The following is a 23,037-nucleotide window of genomic DNA, read 5'->3' on the forward strand; positions in this document are numbered from 1 at the left end:
AGAGAGAGAGAGAGAGAGAGAGAGAGAGAAATGTCAAAAACCATGTTCATAACTTTAGGTACAAATGTACATGCCAGGTTACATAGTGGATTCATTTTCTGGAAGCATATTACCATAAACAGACACCACACAAATGTGGAATAATGAAGCAGACAGGAAGCACTGGTAGCTGTGCATCACACTGATTTCTCACACACACACACACACACACACACTGAAGGGAGCGGGAGCATGAGCTGCTAACTCGCTAATTAGCACAATAGCGAAAGCAGTTCTACCCCACTGTGCTCAAGTGTCTGAAACAAAATCAAACGAAACTTGTTAAGAGAAATATCTGCAAGTCTGGGCGTCTTCTTTTTCATGAAGTTTGATTTCTGCAGGCTTGTCACTAACTCGAACTGCCCCTATGATTACAGAATCATCGTTGAGATCTTGGATTTTTGTTTTTTAGGATCCGTGCCAATCACGTGCTCGTACACGCATTTATATAGACTATATAGACTTTCAAAAGTGCCTTTCATCTTAAGTGGAGAAACCATGAAAGCTTCCTGTGGGTGTGTTTGTGTGTGTGTGTGTGTGTGTGTGTGTGTGTGTGTGTGTGTGTGTGTGTGTGTGTGTGTGTGTGCGTGCGTGTGTGTGTGGCTGTGTGTGTAAATCCAGGCAGTCTGTTTAGTACAAGCACAGTGCTTTTGCCACACGCTGCACTTCAGCTTGCCATGTCGGAGATGGGAAACTATAGAAACAGTTTCCGTCCTGATGCTTCTCTGCTATAGCCAACTGTAAAACACATCTTATACTGGAGTATTTAAGCACATCCTTCTTAAATAAATACCTCTGTGGAAAAAAACAAACAAAAAACAAACACACACACAATTCCATCCCACTGTTTCTGAGTCTTGTCCGAGTATTGGGATTGCCTCACTCTGGCACGAAAGTGCTCTGACCGCAAGCACGCTAAACACATTCCACTTGTCCTAAAGGTGAAGTGTGCTTAATGGAGTTCTCCGCATCCCAGCGAGCTGCTGCTTTTTAATATCTGGGGCATTCTGTATCGAGTGAGCTGATGCTGAAAATAGGCCTGTGGTTGCGTAAGCTATCGCTGCTGCTGTGAGAGGATACCAAAAGCCAGCCAGCATCTGAATGTAAATAACCGCATGTCAAAGCATACATGAAGTGTGTACTGTTTTGTTAGACGGAGAGGAAAAAAATGTTCCCATCTCCACCATACTTGGACAGAGGAAATGTTTCTCAATGTACCATTGCTTACCATTTCCTGTACTTGGCATTGGTATGCTTTTAAAAAAGATAAATAATTGCCAGAAGGCCAGAAAATTCTCCGACTTTTTTTTTTTAAATCACAAAGTGTTTAACCTCCACATTCTTCTACAGAGAAAGGTACACTGATAAATGTTGAATCCCAGCTATGTTAGGAATGACTAGCGATTGCTAAATGCCTGGAGAGTCTTCACATACACGGCGGAGGATTTTAATGAAGTGGTGCATTTATCCTTTGGCTACAAAAACCCACGGTAAATTTATTTAAGTTATTTATTTAAAATTTTTTACACAACTGCTTTTCTCTTCATATACAGTACACGATGGCCAAGAATTGTAATTTTTCACAGGTTATAGCACATAAACAAAACACCATGAGCAATTTAACATAATGGAAATTAATATACACACCCCGTCCATTATTTAATAGGAACACATGTACATCTGCTTATTCATGCAGTTCTCTAATCAGCCAATCATGTGGCAGCAGCGCAATGCATAAATCATGCAGATACAGGTCAAGAGCTTCAGTTAATGTTCACAACAAACATCAGAACGAGGGGGAAAAAAAGTGACTTGGCTGTAGAGAGTAAACCACTGTTTACAACCGTGGTGAGCAGAAAAGCATCTCAGAACAGACAACATGACAATGTCTGAGGAGAAAAGCGGTCTTCTGCTATTGTAGGCCATCTGCCTCAAGGTTTGGCATGTTCTGAGATGCTTTTCTGCTCACCACGGTTGTAAACAGTAGTCATTTGAGTTACTGTAGCCTTCTTGTCAGTTCAAATCATTCTGATATTTTGTTTGATGTGAAAATTTACTGAAGCGCTTGATTTGTATCTGCATGGGTTTGTGAATTATGCTGCTGCCACATGATTGGCTGATTTGACAATTGCATGAATGAGCAGGTGTACAGGTGTTAGCACAAAGGCCCACTTGCAGCTACTGACTTAACATGAGCTTATATTAAATAATGTAGTTCTTATAGTAAAATGTTAATGATGACATGACACACAAGGGCATTCGCTTTTAGCTAAGCTTCACAAAAGTACAGAGGCAGTAGCATTGCTAGCCAAACTACTAACTAACTAGTTTAACTAATGACATTTTTCTAATAGTGACGTCAAAAAAGTTGAAGTGGCAAAAAAGTTGCTCGTAATTAGTTGTAACATTGTTTCTCAAATGAAGTATACCATCGGGATGAACAGGAACGTTGATTGCGAGAAGAAGCCCTGTCTTGCAACATCAGTACGTGACCTTACTAATGCTTTTTTTTTTTTTTTAATGAATTGGCACAAATTCCTGCAATATCACTCCAAAAGCTTATAGAAAAGTTTCTCAGAAGAGTGAAGGCTGTTACAGCCACAAAGCTAGCTTAGCGTAACATTCTCCATAAAGCCAACAGTCCCATTTCAGAGTACAACTAAGAGTTACAGATTAATGTATTAACTTTTTGTTGATTTTCATGCATGACTGACGTCAAACGAAGATGTCCTCGCTATAGCGATCCATTATGAGCTCATACTGATGCAGAAACAGAACGACACTGCCCACAGCATCAGTTTACACAAGATGAAACTTGTGACCTTTTCCTTTTTCTTTTTACAACATGAAAACACAGCTGATAAAATCTAGAAGTGAAGATGAAATCTAAAACCCAACTGACGGAGGCTGTGCCATACTGGTAGGACCTGTTTCTGGCAATATTTAGCCCAAAATTTGCATGAGTACAGAAGATTGTGGTCACAATGGTGACTGTGCAGTAATATGAGCTGTCATGCTCAGTACATGAAAACATTTCTATAACATAACTTCTCAAGCGGGAGCCACAAGTATAAACAAAGTCGGTCCCCTTATAATCTTTGTGAGAGAGAGTACGGCGTTGTAAACACAGCCTGTAATCTGGAGAGGTTTACATTCTCTGGCGACGCTTGTAATAACAAATTTTACACATCTCCTCCGAGATAGAACTCCGGATGGCAAATTATGCGGGACGAGCGAGTTTCCACGGGACTGTTTCTCCTACACCCCAGATATTTGCATCATACGTGGTCATAGGTTGCATTAGTGGTTTGAATATAGAGAACATTACTGGATCATTTACATTTATATCTAATGTTAGATGATTAAAGACCTGACAGCTTTTCATTCATTTAATTTCTAGAAAACTAAACGTTGCACAGCTGATTTCTTGATTCAGGAAGTGTTTATTATAGATACAGTATAAGTGCTAGGGGCCTGAACACGGCACGCAGCACTTTCCCCCGTATCTGCCTGCAAAATCACAGAGGTATCGGGAGTAAATTGGTCCGCAATTTTCTCAGGGAAAAACACTGACATGACCAATTCGGGTGGAAATAAGGGAATTACTCTAGGTCCCTACGCAAATCTAATCCCATTTGAATTTTTAATATATTAAAAATATTTTGTAAAACACGATCTTTAATTCTTTAATGAGAATAAAACAACAGCATAGTGTGCAAACTGCTAACTCTCACAACAACTTTCGTTTTCTTCCAAGGAGTCAACAGAGGTTGGTTCGTGCGGAAGAGCTAGCTAGCTGTTTAGTGCCATGACTCACCAGGAAGGGTGACTGATTTGATGTTTCTGGAACAGGGAAACACTGAGGTACAAAAAAAAAAAAAAAAAAAAAAAAAAGAAGTAGCAATTTGAGGAATGCTGTCTTAGAAAAAAAAGGTGTGCTAAATGATTCAAAGTGGAGCAAAAAGACAACCATTTATTATCTGATGCCATTTTAGCTATTCATATGCCTCATTTATTGCTGGAGTAATGCTCTGATAAATAATAAAAGATGTCCAAAGCTTCGTTTTGCAAACCAACTCATGATGTGTTTGGAAAAACAGTATGAATTGATCATGACAAAACACTAAATGGAAGCAGGATTATGTAATACATTTTTTAACCACTTCATCAAATCTATTTTGCATTGACTGAAGCTTACGCCGAAATACAAAATGTAAATTCTTCCAGAAATGAAGTCGCAACAAACATTTAAAACTTGGGATTAGTTTCAGGAAATGTGGTCCAATTGGTTAAGAGGATTAATAATGAAGATTAATAATAATGCAGATGACAGACACTCTTTTCAGAATCAGTACTGAAATGCATGAGTGACAGCGAATCTGAATAATCTCTTAAAATTATAATCTTACATAATCTTAACATTATAATCTCTTAATATATATATATATATGAATTAAGGATGTAAAGCATTTTTCATGCTAACTAGCTAGTTCAGTTAAGTTAACTGCTTGGCACAGTGGCTCATGAACACAGTACCAATAAATTAGCTCAATCATCTCAAACAATCAGGGCGCATATATACAGTATATATAGTGACGTATATGCACTATATGGCCAAAAGTTTGTGGACACCTGACCATCACACTCATATGTGGTTCTTCGCCAAATTGTTGCCACAAAGCTGGAAGCACACAGTTGTATAGAATGTCTCTGTATGCTGTAGCATTACAATTTCCCTTCACTGGAACTAAGAGGCTGAAACCTGTTCCAGCATGACAATGCCCCTGTGCACAAAGCGAGCTCCATGAAGACATGGTGTGTGAAGGTTGGAGTGGAAGAACTCGAGTGTCCTGCACAGAGCCCTGACCTCAACCCCACTGAACACCTTTGGGATGAACTGGAACACCGACTGAACCCCAGACCTCCTCACCAACATCAGTGTCTGATCTCACTAATGCTCCTGTAGCTGAATGATCACAAATCCCCACAGCCACGCTCCAAAATCTAGTGGAAAGCCTTCCCAGAAGAGTGGAGCTTATTATAACAGCATAAAGGAGACTAAATCTGGAATGGGATATTCAACAGGAACATGTTAGTGTGATGGTCAGGTGTATGTGTGTATACTGTATTTTTATAAAGGAGAGAAAGTTAAGTTTTTGTTTCAGCATCACGTTCTTTTCAGGTCAAAATTCCCCAAATATAATCTTTATAACAGCAACTTCTTTTCTGCTTCTTTAGAGAATTAAAGCCAAACACAGCTTCATGCTGAAGTGCAGAATAGTTGCACTTTTTGACCTGAACAGAACATAAGATTGAAAGGTCACATCATTCCCTTGGATTCAAGGGTGTAAGTGATGCTCAATGACAGACATGGAGAGGGAGAAACAGACAGAAGTATGGTTTAGCATGCACGATTAGACCGAGTGTCCCGAGTGAGAAGTGAGAGGAAAAAGGCCGGAAGAAGTTTCAGTACCCTTAAAAACTCCACTGCTTCGGTCGGTGATCGGAGTCTTACTCTGTATGGGCTGCGCATCCGGGTTGTAGAAAAACTTCACGTTGCACATGTTGCCTTCGCAGCAGCAGAAAAACACGTCGGGGTCCTCTTTCCTCTCCACACACTCCGTGCTGAGAGACGAGAAGAGAAAACAAACGCTGTAATGATGATACTTAATTATTTCTAAAAGACTGAGTGTCATTTCTGGTCCTGTCTGTTTATATTCGTTTGAATGGCAATAGACACCGCCAATTATTATTATGTAATTTGGAACAAGGTAGCTAGTAATCACTAATGTGTTTGGTGCTAAAGTCCAAGCACTCGATGCCCCCTTTCCGTCTGTGGTTTTGTGTCAGGTGTTTAGTTTTGTCACAATAAATAACGCTAAGGAAGGACGGATATCTTTTGTCAAAGGAACACTCATAAGCTGCCAGACCACATAAGAGCGGCACACGCCGCTTAGCTCTGAGCAGATAAACGAAGATTAACTAAACAAAAAACCCCACTAGAGGAAATCGTGCACACACGGCTGCAAACATAAGGAGAGTGGATCGCATTCCAGGGGCCTTTTGTTCAGATAAGTAGGGAGTGAGAAAGAGAGAGGTGAGGCTGTTAACTTCTCATCATGCACGTGCCACAGGCTGCTTTTATTTTTCCTTTTTTTTTCAAAAAGTCCCTTCCAGTTTCAACGGGTGTGAGGTAAACAGGTTCAGCAGCATGCTAGGGCAAGCACTGAGAGTACAGGCAAGTGCCTTTCTGCTTTGGCTTTTTGCCACCTTACTACTGATGGACAGATAAGGACGAGCGGATTTTTACCTCCTCCCCCAACCACATCGTGATAGAAAGGCAAATGGGTTCACGTCAAACCTCACAAGAAAACATGTTTACTCAAAGCCGGGACGCCTTTGTATCAATATTCAGCGTGGAATGTGTGCTATCTTTAGTAGGGGCCCATATGGCTGATGAATGGGGGATTTACTGCTGTCCCTGAACACACTCCGCCACAAAGGAGCGGCTAAAAGAATTTGTAATGATCGTGACTTTTCTTTATTGTGACTGCCATTTGGACAGAATGATTCTTCCATTAATTGTGACAGGAAATTACAAAGCAGCCACAGCTTTGCAAACTTCAGGGGCAAAACTTCTTCGAGAGGTTACACTGGATGATGAAACTTTTGCACCGGTTTGGTATTCAACGAAAAGCGGGACACATGACAGTTATAGACTACCTGTCACAACTCTGGGGCTGTAGTTCCTTATTTATTTTTTTATTTATTAGAGGAAAGACTGCATGAATTTCAAGGTATGACAACTGTACAGCCCAGTACATCATCTGCTTACAGCTCATATTTTTTTTAAAACATTAAATGCCATATAATACTGCAGCAGCACTGCCAGGATTCAGTTACACTGCTCAGGACACTGCCAGAATACCTTTTTTTCTATTTATTTTTATTTTTTTACTAAAAATTGACTGTAACTCTCAAATATGAAGGTCTGAAATAATTTTCTATAACGTCAGCCTTGTCTTATTAACTTCTAGAGAGAAAAACGAGCCGTTGACGAGTTTGTGTTTATAATACACACTTACCTGTCTCATGGGCGTTCCACGACATTAAATGTAACTACATACAAGCATAAAGTGCCCTTGTGGTGTAAGAGGAAAACACTTCGGGGTGGTAACAGCTCACACCACACCGCTGTGGATTGTTCCCTTTATAACAGCACAACCTGAAGTGCTTTACTCTTTTAGACTTGTTTTATTTTTCTTTTAAAAAAGTACCCAGCTTTAAGCTCGTTTGTAACATGAGATGTGGCGATTACAGCGTAGCGATTTGTTGTGCTCAAAAGCAAGCGTACCTGTCGTAGCAATTTACGTCATCCAGCCAGCAGCCCTGCTTCACCACTGCTACGTTCCCAGACAAGTTGCGCCACGTGGCGAAGCAGTGCAGCCGCTTGTCCTTGTCTCCTACGCAGGCCTCGATGCCGGTGCGGTTGCCCTGCTGCTCCGAGCTCGGACTGTAGTTGTAGTGCACACACTCGCGTGTCTCGGAGCGTCCCAGGATGGCGCCTGCACAGACAACGGAAGAGGGACATTTTATCTTTTAATGCTGAAGCCTTCACTGTGACAAGTGGCAGCGTGATGCAACTGCTCAGAAACAGCAGACACTCAGTCCCAACGGGTCGCATCCCAAACCGATGAAAGAACCATCACATGGTCACCTTTTCAGGAAAAAAGACTGGAAGCTCCTGATAACACAACCGTAGCTCTTTACACATCATATAGGCTGCACTGTAGAAGTCTAATAATTCGCTATCACTCACACACACACATTAAGGGATTGCTCAGAGTTTGTTTTTTATTCGTCTGTTGTTAATTTATCACTAATCACCAGCGTAAATCTGCAGCTTAAATCAAGCGCAAGCTACAGTTTAGATCTACTGCAATATTCATCCTCGTTGGGATGACGGGTTTTTAAATAAGGTGGAAAAATGAGATACAGGGTTGTTATTTTAAATGTGGGTTACCAAAAAAACAACACAGTAAAATCGAACAATAAACACTATTTAGCTTCTGTGACCAAAAGCAGACCATGTGTACTTTGAGGTGGCTCGCTCTATCTTCCGGCCACAGCGGAGAACAAGCTCTGTGTGTGTGTGTGTGTGTGTGTGTGTTGCATATCATCTGATGCATCCTCTGTCAATGTGCATGTTTACTATACAAACAAGAAGCCATTATCAACAGTCATTATCGCTCCTGATCTCGCAGGCATTTAAACATGAAGGCTCTGATTGTTCTGAACATGAAGTATTTCAACCCACAACTAATCCAAACCTTTTTTTTTTTTTTTTTGGGATTGTTTTTAGGGCCAGCCTGTATAGTCTGAAAAACACTTAAATGTTTTTAAACAAGCGAGGCGTGAAAAGACGTTTATTAAATTTAATGAGAGGTTGTTGAGTCACATTTACGTCTTTAAATGCTTGCTGGCATTCGCACTGCACAACGTTGCCAATGGTTGTCGCCTCTGAGCTAAGAGCACCCAGGGCGACATTAAGGAGCAGTTGGAGCTCGGGGCCAGGTATTTGAGAACTGGTTGTGCAGGCTAAGAGGAGAGACGACTGGCGCCATCTTAGCAGGGGGTGGAGGGGAGGGTATAGGTCAAAATGGCCAACTTTGATAGTGATCGTGGAATTTCAAGGGTATTACATAAAAAGAGATACTTGTAATAAGACCCCATGTACCGGCTCTGGTACACATTCCTGTTTTTTTTCTTTCCCCCTCCACCGTGTTTTTATTGCTTCCTGTTAACTCGTGATCAGCACTGAGGAGGAAAATCAGTTTTATGGGCAAGATCACTCGCAAGGAATATGACTTGATCATTGCTCAGAAATATATTTTAAAAAAGAAGAAAACATATATTGTATTTGTCAGGACAATTATTAGGCTGCTCTCGGGATAAATGTGCAAACGTGCTTCGTGTTGTGTGGCGAATGGCGCACCAGCCGTGCTGTATAACAGTACAAACGACTACAGCTGTGGCCTCTGACTGCTCACGTTGGGTGAGAAAGAAAAAGAAAAAAAAAAGCTAAATTTAGAAAGCGAGATGATATATTCACAGATGTCTTTACGCATCTGCGCTGTTGCAACAGTACAATCAGAATGCTAATGTGTCGCAAAAGGCTGTCTCATGATGTCAGTGCTATGATGAAAAACGTCATAAACGATGTGTATCTTTGTCATTAGGAAAGCAACCTGTGATGGGACGATGTAATCGGTTACAGGAACGACTAACACGTAATCTGTGCTATTCCTTGATGATCATTTTGGGAAAGAAAACAGACTGATAGCTAGATAAGAATGATTTTAAACAGTAATTTGAAATACCCAAATGTTTGCATTTTACTTACACATAAGAAAAGTAACAGCCGTTTTCTAAAATATTCTCAATTTAGTGCAGAATACAAATAAATCGTAGAGCTTAAATAAATTCCTCACAATGAGAAAGAAAAACGCATGAAGCATTCAGTTATAATAAAACGTAGAACTACGCAGTTCTAAAATTTAGTGTAAAACTGTTCTAATGCAATTTCTCACACTGAAAATATGATGAAATGAAAAAAATACTTAAAATGTCGTGTACTTCTTTGTTTTTTCTCTTCGCTCAGTCCGAGTATATTCACCGATCATGAGCGATCATGGTCTAAATAAGTATAGATGTGACATAATTCGAGCATGGACGTCTTGGATTTATAATTTATACACTACATTTAGACTGAAGAAGCTTATAAAAGAAGTGTTTTATATATTTTTTTAGACGAGGATGAAAGGGCAAGAGGGAAAAAAACATGAGGGCGGGGCATGATGGGAGTGGCATTGTATCACTTTTTTATTTTTAACAAAAGGATATTATTAGAAATATTTCTAGATGTCACCCAGTGCAAGTGTCAAGATTTATAGTAACAGTTCACTGGCCACAATTCTACTGTGTAAAAAAAAAAAAAAAGTGTGCTTTCGTCTGTCTTATTGTACACATTACCAAAAATAAACCGATGTTCAGTGATTCACTTGAATCTGACTGCTGCGAATGACTCAGTAAGAACAAATGATGTGGTGGAATTAATTAGCTAATAGCCCCCTGGTGGGGATAAACAGAGAGGATCAGTTCCAGAGACACAACAAGTCGCCTTAATCAGGATTACGGAGAACATGGAGGAATTACTGTTTCAAAAAATGGATGTGCGAATGAACAAGCTTCTCCAGTGCAGAGTTAAACTGAAGCACTGGAGGAGGGAATCAGTGATTTCATCTTGATGTGATTGTAATTTGTTTTCATTATGCATCTTGATTATTTATATACTACATGGTCAAACATGCCATTGCAGATTTATTCCCCCTTTACTGTTATAATAAGCTCCACTCTTCTGGGAAGGCTTTCCACTAGATGTTGGAGCGTGGCTGTGGGGATTTGTGATCATTCAGCTACAAGAGCATTAGTGAGGTCAGGCGCTGATGTTGGTGAGGAGGTCTGGGGTTCAGTCAGTGTTCCAGTTCATCCCAAAGGTGTTCAGTGGGGTTGAGGTCAGGGCTCTGTGCAGGACACTCGAGTTCTTCCACTCCAACCTTCACACACCATGTCTTCATGGAGCTCGCTTTGTGCACAGGGGCATCGTCATGCTGGAACAGATTTCAGCCTCTTTACATCCTTTAAATTCATTTATCCTCAAGAACCATGTTTTAAGGTCAGGGCCAGGGTGGATCTGGAATACTTCCCGAATGGGACACCAGTCCGCTGCAGTTCATATTTTGACCCACTGTGAAAAATAACGTATTTCCACTAGGGCTGTCAACATACACTTGACAACGGACACTTGACTTTATGCACCAAATGCAAAAAAGAAAAAAGAAAAAAAATAATAATTATGTTTGCATTTGGTGATTTAGAAAAAAGAAGAAAAAACCTATACAATAACAAACAGTTTGACTTCCTTTGACTATTATCTTGAATTAAAATTGAGGCTGTAACTCATGTACTTTTGCAGCAGTGATGTTTCTCTAACTTTATAGTACTGTAGCTAAGTAGATATTTGCAGAGTAACTTGTAGCTTAGCTTGATCTCTGTATCATCTTCCTCTGATAACTGTAACATCCTCTTCTGTTTATTTTCTAATTATGTTATTCCGCTAATGCCACAGCAAACTGCTGTCGTACTTTATATCCAATTTCAGTTACAGTTACATTTTTAACATCCTTGAACAAAGTTAGTTCCCGTTATCATTTATCACTTATCAGCTATAAACAAAAAACTCTCTCCCTCATCAGCTTCTCTTTTTTCTTACTTTTCATTCCACCATGTTTTCTGGCGTTCCCTCTGGAGAACGTCTGGTTTCAGGAGTTAACGAGTGCGTGAAGCTTTCTAGGGAGCAGAAGTAGTGGGAATAGCCAGTTCACCCTCTAAACTCTCCTCAATGTGACTCAATAAATCTTTGACCCATATTCTGCTGCTGGTCGTACGAACACAAGCGCTCCTTGGCTGCTATTTTTAACGAGGAACCGTGAACCACTCTGTCAGCACGGCTAACCGAGTTTAAAAAGGTGAGCGCCTAAAAAACACACCGCGGAAAGGTGTGATATAAACAAAGAATTCTCTGAAGGCACAGGACCTGACATGTCAAAAAATATGGTAACTAATTTGCTTAAAAAAGTGTTGAAACAGAACATTTTATAAATTAACTGCCATATTATTCTGTACACAACAAGCTGCGTGAGATGCCTCCTTCTCTTGTTCTGCAGTTATGCAAATATGTGCGGGACAGAATCTTGTTTAGGTTGTTTGCTTAACCCTTTTCACTCCAAATCTTGAAATCTGACTTGACACTTTTTTGCTAAATGTAATATTTCATCTCTAAGTCCTGACCTTCACTTCCCCATATGTGGCCTAATACGCAATTTATTCTTTTTCTGGCCTCCGGTGAAATGAGAAATGAAACCTAGCAAAAAAAAAAATAAATAAAAAATCATCCATAGAGCGCTGCAGCCTTTTGAGATCAGTGACATGATATCTCCTCGCTGGCTCTGCGGTTTTGCCTTACAGATCGCTTACCAAAAAAAGGGACTGAAATTCCTGGAACAGGGATTTTCCTCCACAGAGAATTTGAAGGCCAGCTTTCTCGAATTGCATGCGGCCTCACAGCAAAACAATTTGTTCTGTTCAGTGCAACTGTGCAATTTGGACGCAATAGCGGCGCCGTTCTGTGCACCGGTGACGCTATAGAGTGGTCACGCAGGCGCTTCTGAAGAAAAACAACTTTGTGTGAATGATGTACGGGTGCAGGCGCCGCTGCGGCGGTTCACCCTGTGCATGATCCACCTTACGGCTCGGATTAAAACAATCTCTTCCATATGAAAACTGCTATATTTAAAGTTTACTGCTTATCTGTGAACTCGGGTACACAAGATGGAATGAAGCTATTTATGTAACAAAAGGTCAGCCATTTTCAAACGGGTAAATCCCACTCTCTCCACTAGACCACTAGCTTTCCCTTATTTCAAGCCAGTAATAAAATCCTGCGGGCTTACATCGAGCTTACATCACTTCCTACACTCCTTCCTAAAGGTTGAAATGCAAAACAAGGCACGTCCGCTACGGCCTAACTCTGAAGTGCTAGGGCACTCTGCCTGAATAAAACGTATCCGTCACCGAGGCCTAGAACAACAAAGTGCACTTAATAGATCAGAGAGCATCTGTTGTGATGATGGATGGAGAGCAGTGAAGAGTCCGGGCAAGATCCTTCTTGCCGTGTGCCATCAAGTTTAGGTACAGCGGCAGTTTAACATCAAACCTCTTTTTTTTTTTTTTTTAAATTTTACGTGATCTGCACCCAGTGAATACGTTGAAATGAAATCCTTTGAAGCTCTATTTTAATTTCTTAGATGTTTTTCATGTTTGTTTCTAATTTCGTTATTGGAAACTGCAACATATTAAGAATTTTTTTTTTTTTTTTCAATTTTGAATCTTAGACTAATTGTAATTGTTTTTTTTGTATTTTCTGTCAGTGTCTATATACATTTTTTATATTTTATATATAAATAATGCACACCTTCTGCCCGATCAGTATAAAACAGTGGAAATCTGCTTCTTGTCCAATGTTACACTCTAAAATTTGTTCCTGGGACTTGAGTATTGACTGAGGAGCTCTTGCTATGTATATAATTTGTGAAATGTTAAAGGTTTAATGCCTGGTTGTTCATACAGATGGATGTTAACACCCTTTTTTTGGTCGTTGATTTAATCTTGTAGCCAATATATAATTTACTTTATTACAATTACAGGACGAGTCTTGTTAATGCCATTTATTCTGTACATGTGCATAAACTTCTCCACAGTGCACCGCTGTCATAAAGCAGAAACATGTGCACTTTAGTCATTGATAAATATCCCTGCTCCACTCTGGTACAAAGCGAACTCTGTGTGCGTGTGGAAAAATTTTTTTTCTGAACCTTCTCGTCCTCGATTTTCATTAAGTCTAGTGTTATGAACTGAAATTTTACTAATCCTGTTCCTGGATCTGGCAGAGAGTCGCTGTGAGGATGTCGATATCAGATCAGTATCAGGTGTCGGTCGATATTCAGAGCTTCAACATCAATGTCATGTTGAAAATGGAAGAAATTGGGATTGGTGCATATCTATTACCCAACAATACAAGGCGCATCTAATGGGATAATAATTTAAAAAAAAAAACATTTGTTGTTCATTACATCCTTCCAAGTGAGATATTAATCCTCAAATATTGATTGTGCTCATGAGCTTCCAGCTGCGTGATCATTATCAAAGCCTCGAAATGCATCCAGTGCTCAATTACGCTGTGCTGATGCACGGTGTTTTTAAAATTAAGAACTAAATTCAGATGCACGCTAAGCTAAATGGCAATACTACTGCGCTGTAGCTAAGCTAAATGAGAACAAACTCCAGATTGTTGAGCTTTCTGTCTCTGTGGCAAGCACATGACGCAAGACTTTTTTTAATATTGTCAACTGTCAATCAGCCAGCAGTAAGACGCAAAAAAAAAAAAAAAAAAAAAAAAAAAACCTGAAAAACTGGTTTCGAGCGGAGATTTCAGATCGTATGCGGGGGAAAAAGGTTTAACGTCGTTTCTCACAGCGTCCGTGTGAAGTTTAACATGAATTCCTGCACCGGATAGGAAACACGCGTGATTTATGATTTAGACAACGACGTAAAGAGAACGATCCATAAGGAGAAACCCACAAATTTCTTTCTTTCTTTCTTTCTTTTGTTTTTTTACAGAAATTCCTTATTAAAATCCTTATAAACTGGTTATTGTTACAGAGAATAAGCATTAGATTAGCTCAAGAGGAGAAAATCAGTAGAGTTACAAGATGTTAAATGTGCAGGTTTGTTTTAGGTTATATTACTGGGGGGAAAAAAGGCAAATAATACAGTATATGTTGCAGCCTTTCTCATTTAAACACCACATTTCCCCTGATTAATCGATTATTATTTGAGTTCTCGACCCTGATTGGTCAGTAGGTGTGCATTATTTCTGTATAAGAGCACAGGTAGTTCCGGCTGCAACGTGAACGACAGGTTAATATTAATGCGCTCGCTCTAATACATTGCTGTTTCTATAGTAACAGCTCATACACAGGGACCTGTACAGCGGAAATAATAAAAACGGATTTAAAAATGAACCGTTGCGGCACAACATGAGTACAATCATTTTTAATCACAATACATTAAAAAATATGCACTTTTTAAAACTTAGCCTAATATATTTTTCTTATGCAAATTTGGTAATAATTTGCATAAAAGTAAGGATTTTCCTCCACAGACAATAGGATAAAATTATTGGGGAAACCCATCACACATCACACAGCAACATATTTTCGAATGGCTGAAGTTATTTATGCTACACGGAGTTTCTCCACTCTAGAAAAGTGATTTATGAAAAGTTTTGTAAACAATAATTGTGAGCCTAGCAGGCTTCAGATGAACTGCAGGTTCCACGAGCGCTGAGTGAAAAAGGGTTCTGCCTGCCGGCGAGCGTTCGAAGTGTCCACGATAACGAGGTCATCATGAATAGATCAGGTTAGAGATGATCAGCGCGTGGCTAATGATCAGCATTAGCTTCACCTGCACAGAGCGACGAAACACGCATCGGTGTTCATCCTGGAGCGTAATCTACTGGAGGAGATTTAGTCCCGAGCAGTGGTCAAGTCGTTTACACGGACTCATCGCTCAGCCTGACGGGAAGCTGCTGCGCTCGACAAAACAATGTTTTCCATCTTCCTGCGGCGCTTGTGTCACCGTCAGTGCGTTCCCAGCGTGCCTCCTCCACGGAGCGCCGACACCTGCTTCTCCTTCATCTGCTCATTAACTAACGCGCTCGTACACTTCCTGTGCTCCCCTCCGAGCTTCTCAGGTCCTGTGTATTTCAGAGCATCTCTCATACACGTTCTGCTTTGATTTCTTCTGCACCTGCATTACACCTGGCCTTTCCGCTGACCATTACGATACGTCTGAGGCCACCGTTTGTGCCGCTTGTGATCCGAGTGATGGCTGGATTTACACGTTTAACGTAAACATTCACTTGGTCTGTAGCCAAACGGAGGCAAGGAGAGGTGCGGTGCGGTGCATCATTTATTTTATTCTATTTAAAAAACAGCCTCTTTCCACTCTTTATCACGCTTTAATGGAAACGAGTTTCCATTTCCGTTCAGGTTTTCATTTTATACAGTACATACAGATAAAGGGACGTTACACGAGCCCTAAATCACAAGTTACTGTTACCATGCCGAAGATTATTTTCCTATAACAGCGTGTCCTAAAGTGTTTTATTCCTCTTATACTACAGCAATTCACCAACGACTATTTTTTTAATTTATATAAAAGAATTAAATAAAGAATTGATTTACACTTATCGCAAGTCATACTTATTATCAGTTTGTAGTTTTTTTTTTTAATTAATTGAATATTGTTGAAAACAATTCTCACTTCATAGCAGCAATAAACAGCTCTCTCCTCACCATCCTTATGTTTTTCCTCATTTGTTGTTAATAAGACAAAAAAAATAAACGCAGCTTGTCAAGTTCCAGAGACACGAGAAAACGCAAACTCTTTACAAAGTGATATTTCAAAGCGTTGACACTGGAGACTCCTTCCATAAATGTGAAATAAACATCTCCTTAGAAAAAAAAAACCTCACCATATCAACGATTCTCCATTTTCTTTGTTACAAACAACTAAGAAGCTTGGAAGCTGACAAAAGTATATAAATACGAATTTCAGACTTGTCACATTAAAAATCTAGATTTATTTTTTAAATTTTAATTTTTGGGATTGGTATTTACGGTTCTGACTTTTTGAAATCTGAAATCTTACCCATAGCAATTCATAAACCAAGAAGAAAACAAATAAAAACTGGAAAAATGTTAATTTATTAAATACACCATAGAAAAATTTGAATTTTATTTAATGTGACATGTTTATAATTCATACAGTGTATACAAATTTCATATTAAAATACTTTTGTCAGCTTCTAAGGTGCATAAACAATGCATTTTTAATCACTTTACCCTGTGTACTTATGTGTAGCTCTTGCTTTATGTATTAGACAATAACGTCTTAGAAGGAGCGCATTAATATAAACCTGTGACTTGAATTACAGCCGGCACTAACGTCGGAGCTGCTGCTATAGAGAATTAATCAACTGTTTCCGATCAATCAGAATTCAGAGAATTCAGCAGCACCGTGGTATTAAAAAAAAAAATGGCACAAACCTATAGACTGCTGTCCAACAGTTAGCTAACACTCAGCTAAACTTGCTCATCAATATTCCTAGACACGTTCAGTTTCACGCTGCAGATTCATCACTATTTTCACTCTAATAAATCTCAACATTCAAATAATTACCAAATAAAGGAGGCTGGCCAATTTCGAAGGTTTTCTTTTCCCCCAAACATTCACATTTTTCAGCTTCCAACCAAAAGTAAAAGCAAAAATTATTGTAATGTATAAGGGAAAAAAATAATTCTGCTTAAAAAAAGTGTGCATTTAATATTAACACGTGCCTAATATTTTATTTTAGTATTTATTCTATTTAAAAAACAGCCTCTTTCCACTCTTTATCACGCTTTAATGGAAACGAGTTTCCATTTCCGTTCAGGTTTCCATTTTATACAGTACATACAGATAAAGGGACGTTATTTTTTAAAAATAAAAATAAGTATTTAGGATTTTTTAACAGACATGTAAACTAACAGACAGAGTGAAAAGTCGCGAGTACGCTAGGGCTGAACAATACGCCATCAGCATCAGCACTGTGTTCGGCGCATTCGATCCGAAATCGAAGAGTTGAAGAGGTTGAGACGACAGGTAACATTACGGTCTGAACATTTTTACTGTTTCAGAGGAGACTCGAATGATCTCGTCTTATCATCTGCTCTTCACAGCTCCATCAGGAAAATCAGCATCATGACATCACCACAGCCTTTTATGTTTCGTATTCATTTTTAATTATCCATCAGCAGTAATATTCCCTTGTTATGATATTTAGCTCTACCGTCTCCGAGGCTAGTCTTCAGTGACATAAAGGCATCTTTAATACACAGCAATAATCTAAAGGCATCTTTTCTGTCACTTTCCCACTGCACTGCGTGCGCAATCTGACGAACTCAGCCACAGAAGCAAAACCGCTCTGATAGCAATGAAAAAAGGAAGAAATACAGAATGCATTAATTTATACCAACTTTTTCAGAGCTCTTTTGTACATCAAACTTCAAAATCTCTGTGTTTCAATAAACTGACTTGCTGTAACTTTCCACCATGCTAGAACATTCAGTTTTGTTACTAAGGCAAAGGCAAAAGAAAAAAAAAACAAAAAAAAACAAACAAAACCAACAACCACAGGACAGGATGAGATAGCGGCACTTATTGTTCTCAGACTGCCAGTGTAGCTGTATACAAAGTGCAAATCAGAAGTCTCTCACGCTGGGTAAGTGAGAGCGCTCGGGTTTTGGTTTGGTATATGAATTCCAGCGTAGAGGACGACTGTGTTTTTATAGACACTGTAGACAAAAAAAGTCAGCAAGCTGTTGATCAATTTTTCACGCACATGTAACACACATTATTCGAGGCTGCCTAGTAAGCTTGGAATGACTGACGACTGCAGCTTTAAGATCGAGAGATAATAAATTGTGTTGTACTGTGTAGTACGTGTTTCTTTTTCGTATCGTATGCAAACCTTAATAACCTGCGGTCTGACTGCAGAGCAGAGCATCAAATCATCTTTCTCTGATGTAGCCCAGGCCCCGTTCACACCTGTTACTAACCCGCGTCCTGGGTGATCTGATCGTAAGCGGTCAGCGCTAAGTGCAGGTGTGAACGGGGTCAAATGCATCTCGAGGACGTATCGTGATCCGTTCACTCAAACCACATTCGGAGGTGGACTGGGACTCGTATGCCTACATCACACCTGTAGTGTGAACGTGAACGTGTCTCGATGCGTCCCGGACAGCAGTGAAGGACCAACTAATCGACTGCGTCATCGCTCTGGCCGGAAAATATGTAATCACTGCGAGACTGTTTGGAAAATGCGCTGAACGCTAGATCTCTCTGCTGCTAGGTTAATGGATAAAGATGACGCAATAACAGCAGATACTGAAGTGTTTCGTCTCTACTACTGACACTGTCTATTGTCTTGCACTAGAGATGTAGCCTGATAGTGCTTCTTTGAATTGAATTGAAAGCAGCTGCTTCTCACAATTTCATTCGTCATCTCATCTCTCATTCATTTACAAGTTTCGTTAGCAGACCACGCGATTAAAATGTTTGAAACAGTGTGTCTACGTACATGAGAGAGGATTCGTGGGACATTTCTGCCTGAAAATACATGCAGTTGATAATGCCAGGTGTGAACGGGGCCTTAGCTTCTCTTGTCCGCGTTTACCAAACAGATAAAGACGTACAAATGTCTTCACTCTCAAAACATGAACGGGGTTTTAAATTAAGAAAATGAAAGGTGTTGTTTGTCAGGGTACAAGAATTCAGTATCACCACAGAGCACATGCTTACGTAGCTTATATCATTTTATTTCAATTTTATACTGAGCTTATTTACAGCTACTAACTCCTTATGTTTATTTACACTCCTGACTTTACTTCTGTAGCATTGTTGACCTTGTTAACAAGTAATTAATTTAAAAAAACCCTAAACACTAACATTAGCGAATGCAGCAACAGCCGAATCATAGCCAGTGCACAGGTTTTTTCCCGCTGTAATGGCGTAATATCTGGCCACGCCCCAAGTTAAGCTTATACCAGTATGTTGTACTCATACTCTCCTTTGCTAGACAGATCTAGTACTTATCTCAAAAACCTATAATACTCTAACGCGATTTTCTCTCTATCCTAATCAGCCCTATTGTTTGCATGAAACTATTTGAAACTATGTCGTGGTCACAGGGACCATGCTCCCCTTCCGTCTCCATTCGTGTGACACTCGCGGAGCACAGAAAGTTAAAGGCAGAAAGGTAAGACCCAAGCCACAGATAAAGCTGTTGAAATGCTGTGCAACTGTTGCTGGTGCAAAAAATATCTCGCTTCCACAGTGTGCACCAATTTAAAAACAAAACAAAAAAAAAGAAATAAAAAAAAAACACACAAAAAAAACCCAGTTGATTTTCAGATAAAAAAAAAAAAAAAACCCGGTGCTGTACAGCTCGTAATCTTTTTCCCCTCGGCGTATATCTAGCACAGATCTCTATTCTGCAGCCTTGAGCTCATGTAGTTTTCTAATTCGCACAGTTTCAGGTCTAATGTGAACTCTTTAAATTGGTTTATTCAGAGTGTTTGCTTTGGAAAAATAAAGGCCACTGAAAATGTGAGCTACAGAAAGTTTTGACGATCTTGCCCCTGGTGAGTTCGATGTTCGAGGACTGCTGAAAAAGTCTTTGTTAAACTGATTACACTTTTTTTTTTATTGTCCTGCAATCATCCTGAGCAAGGACTCGTACTGTCCTCAGCCCTTTTTTAACAGTCCCGCTGACAGGACGCCGTTAATTTCAAGCTCTGCAGTACAGGGCCAAAGAAAAGCGTCAAGGGACAAAAGACAGCACATTTTGATTTCAAATAACCCCTCCGTCAGCAGTGGTCAGCCGAGGCTGTAAATAATTCACGCGGGCATCTCCATCTTGGACGACGACCTGCCCGTGTCATAGAAGTCCACGTCGTGAGGAGGATCAAAATACAAGCAAGACAAGGTCAAACTATCAGTCAAAAAAAAAACCTCACCAAATAAACCTGCACACTTCTCAGAAAAAACAACAGCAACAACAACAACAAATATCCAAATATGGAGAGTTAAAATTAAATTCCTCTGCATACTTAAAGGGCTGGAGGACAATTCATAATCAACTATTTACACTATTATTACTCTATATGTGCAAGTAATCATCGTCATTTCTTTCGTTCGACTTGTAGACTGTAGTCACAAACAAGCCAGCAGTGCTACGAGTCATTAATAACGAGGTAATAATCTCAGAGAGCCTGAGAATACGGCTCCAAATGGACATCTGATCTCGAGGGAGAAAAACATCCGTCCGAGCGGCATTAAAGAAACATGCAGGAGAAACACTAATTGCCTCTTTTCACCAAGGAAACAAAACAAATTAAATGTTTTCACTGCAAGATAAATATTTGCTAACAGCTCAGGAGATGACGTGCTGAAATCAAATGCTCTGAAAATCATCACGTCTTCGAGCTCTAATGGCCTTTGTGGCCAGTGGTCAAGGTGAGACTGCAGGGACGAAATACGACTAATGGACTTTTTTTTTTTAAATAAGATCACTGTTTTCTGTGGCTCCTTCTCCATGTTTGTCATCTCGTGACCTCAGGTTGAAAATATGAGGCTCGAGTGTTCGCTAATGCGAAAGGCTTAGCAAACCTGGCTGTCGGTGTGCTCGCTGTGGCTTGGGGGTTAAACGTGTGTCATTCTGAGCGTAAGGAAAAATCTTTGTTTTGGGGGATTTGCTGGAGAAGTGGCACGATCTGCTTTACAAAGGAAAATTTCCTCATCGTGCCAAAACTGTAATTATGGATGATGGCATGTCAAAGAAATGATGTTATATCTTATTGGTGGAAGACGACGTACAGGCATAGACACTGTCAACCTCAGAAACGAGAAGAGCTACAGAATACATACTCCTTACTTATGACATTGTCGTAATTTGTTATGTGACAGTATTAACAGTCAGCTTTGGCAAATAAATAATATAGGAGTTGCAAAGTACATTTTTCGTCATTAGAAATGCCAATGGCATTACCGTGACACATCCGGAAGATTACAATGCTTAAAAATACACTGTATGGCCAAAAGTATGTGGACACCTGACCATCACACTCATATGTGTTCCTTCCCCAAACTGTTGCCACAAAGCTGGAAGCACACAATCGTATAGGATGTCAATGTGTGCTGTAGAGGAAATAAGAGGCCCAAACCTGTTCCAGCATGAACCATGCCCCTGTGCACAAAGACAATAGTTTACCAGAGCCGGTGTGGACGAGTCCTGACCTCAGCCCCAATGAAAAGCTTTGGGATGAACTGGAAAACCAATATCATGAGAGAACGCTCTTAGAAACTTATTTTTCTACTTGCCCAGTTGGTTTTATTATATGCTTTTAATTTGACGATCAATAAAATCTCAGGATAATGAGCCACCCTGAACATCGGATAACAAACACTTGAGCTGAAGACAGACACAAGGACAAATGTGGTCTTTTTCTTGATAAGCTCTCAGACTTTATCCAAGGAAAGATTTCAAAGTTCTCATGTATATATATATATATATATATATATATATATATATATATATATATATATATATATATATATATATATGTATATATATGAATATGACAATAATGTTGGTTACTGAACTTTGGGTGGGAAAGCAGTGCCAGACATTCGCATATACTTTACAAGACTTGTAAAAAGACATGTGAAATGAAGCGATTACAATTGGTGCTGAGTCAAACCACCAGTGCCGGTGTTTGGTGTGTTAACATCGTAAACTTCACCACACACTTTCACTCTGACTAAAACACTCGGAGCACGCTGATGTGATTTACAGCCATATCCTGCAACAGGATTGTGCAAGGAAAGAGGTGTGCTTTGTATTTGCATGCTCAGCTAAACAGTCACCTGCAAAGGTCGACCACGTCTCTCGACTGCATGTTGGTAAATGTAAATCGTTAAGAGAGGCGTGAGGTATGAATAATGTGTAATTAACCTTGCGCTGGCAGATGCCCAGCTTTGGCCCACTTGGCAATCGGGCACTCTAGCCATGCCAGAGCTCATGTGGTCGAGCCAATCGATGTGAAAAGCCTCACCTGAATTACTCATCTGGTGAACAGTGCATGTCTTTAATTTCTCAAACATGAGAGCACTTGAGCCTGGGGTGAACTCTGCACAGATGATGAGCTGCACAAATTTATTAGAAAATGTTCTTTAGCCCTGGAAAAATACAAAAGCTCCATTCTACATGCTAAATATCGCTAAATGCATTTAATCAAAGATACTCGCTGCAGTTTAACTTCAGCTTTTACGCACCAACCTTCCTTCTAATCTGCTCTGAAACTGTGAATGAGGTTATTATGGCAGAATATTTTGGGTGATGCACAGCTTGGTATTTGATTGTGAAGCAGCTCACATATCATGATGTACAACGCCACGGTTGCAGGCTAAACTAACTACGAAGGACAAAAGTGCATAATAAACCAAGCAGAACAATTTCAACTCAGTAAACTAGTTTAATAAACACACGTGGCTCTGTTACAACAGATTCTAACAAAGATGCGAAACGTAACACACGAGCCTGTTTACGTGGATTTTTCTGTGAAATATTTGCGCTAAATCAGGTCCTGCTTTGATACTAAAACAGACGTACTACAACGTCCATTCACAGTATACGCTAAACTGATAAATGAAGGT

At 39.7% G+C, this 23,037-nt stretch overlaps 1 protein-coding gene across 3 annotated transcripts in view; it reads right to left on the bottom strand.

The window, feature by feature from the left end:
• acvr2aa (activin A receptor type 2Aa) overlaps window positions 1-23,037 on the bottom strand; it is a 47,858-nt gene that overhangs the window by 20,278 nt on the left and 4,543 nt on the right. For 2 of the 3 annotated variants that reach the window (XM_026928133.3, XM_053234099.1), the window contains exons 2-3: window positions 7,394-7,604; window positions 5,513-5,664 (exon numbers count right to left, since the gene is read on the bottom strand). In XM_026928133.3, coding sequence (XP_026783934.3) covers window positions 5,513-5,664; window positions 7,394-7,604 — 363 coding nt within the window. The remainder of the gene's footprint in view (window positions 1-5,512; window positions 5,665-7,393; window positions 7,605-23,037) is intronic. The other variant, XM_026928134.3, reaches the window with a different exon arrangement.

This window comes from Pangasianodon hypophthalmus, chromosome 5, assembly GCF_027358585.1.
Source record: "Pangasianodon hypophthalmus isolate fPanHyp1 chromosome 5, fPanHyp1.pri, whole genome shotgun sequence".
NCBI lineage: Eukaryota > Metazoa > Chordata > Actinopteri > Siluriformes > Pangasiidae > Pangasianodon > Pangasianodon hypophthalmus.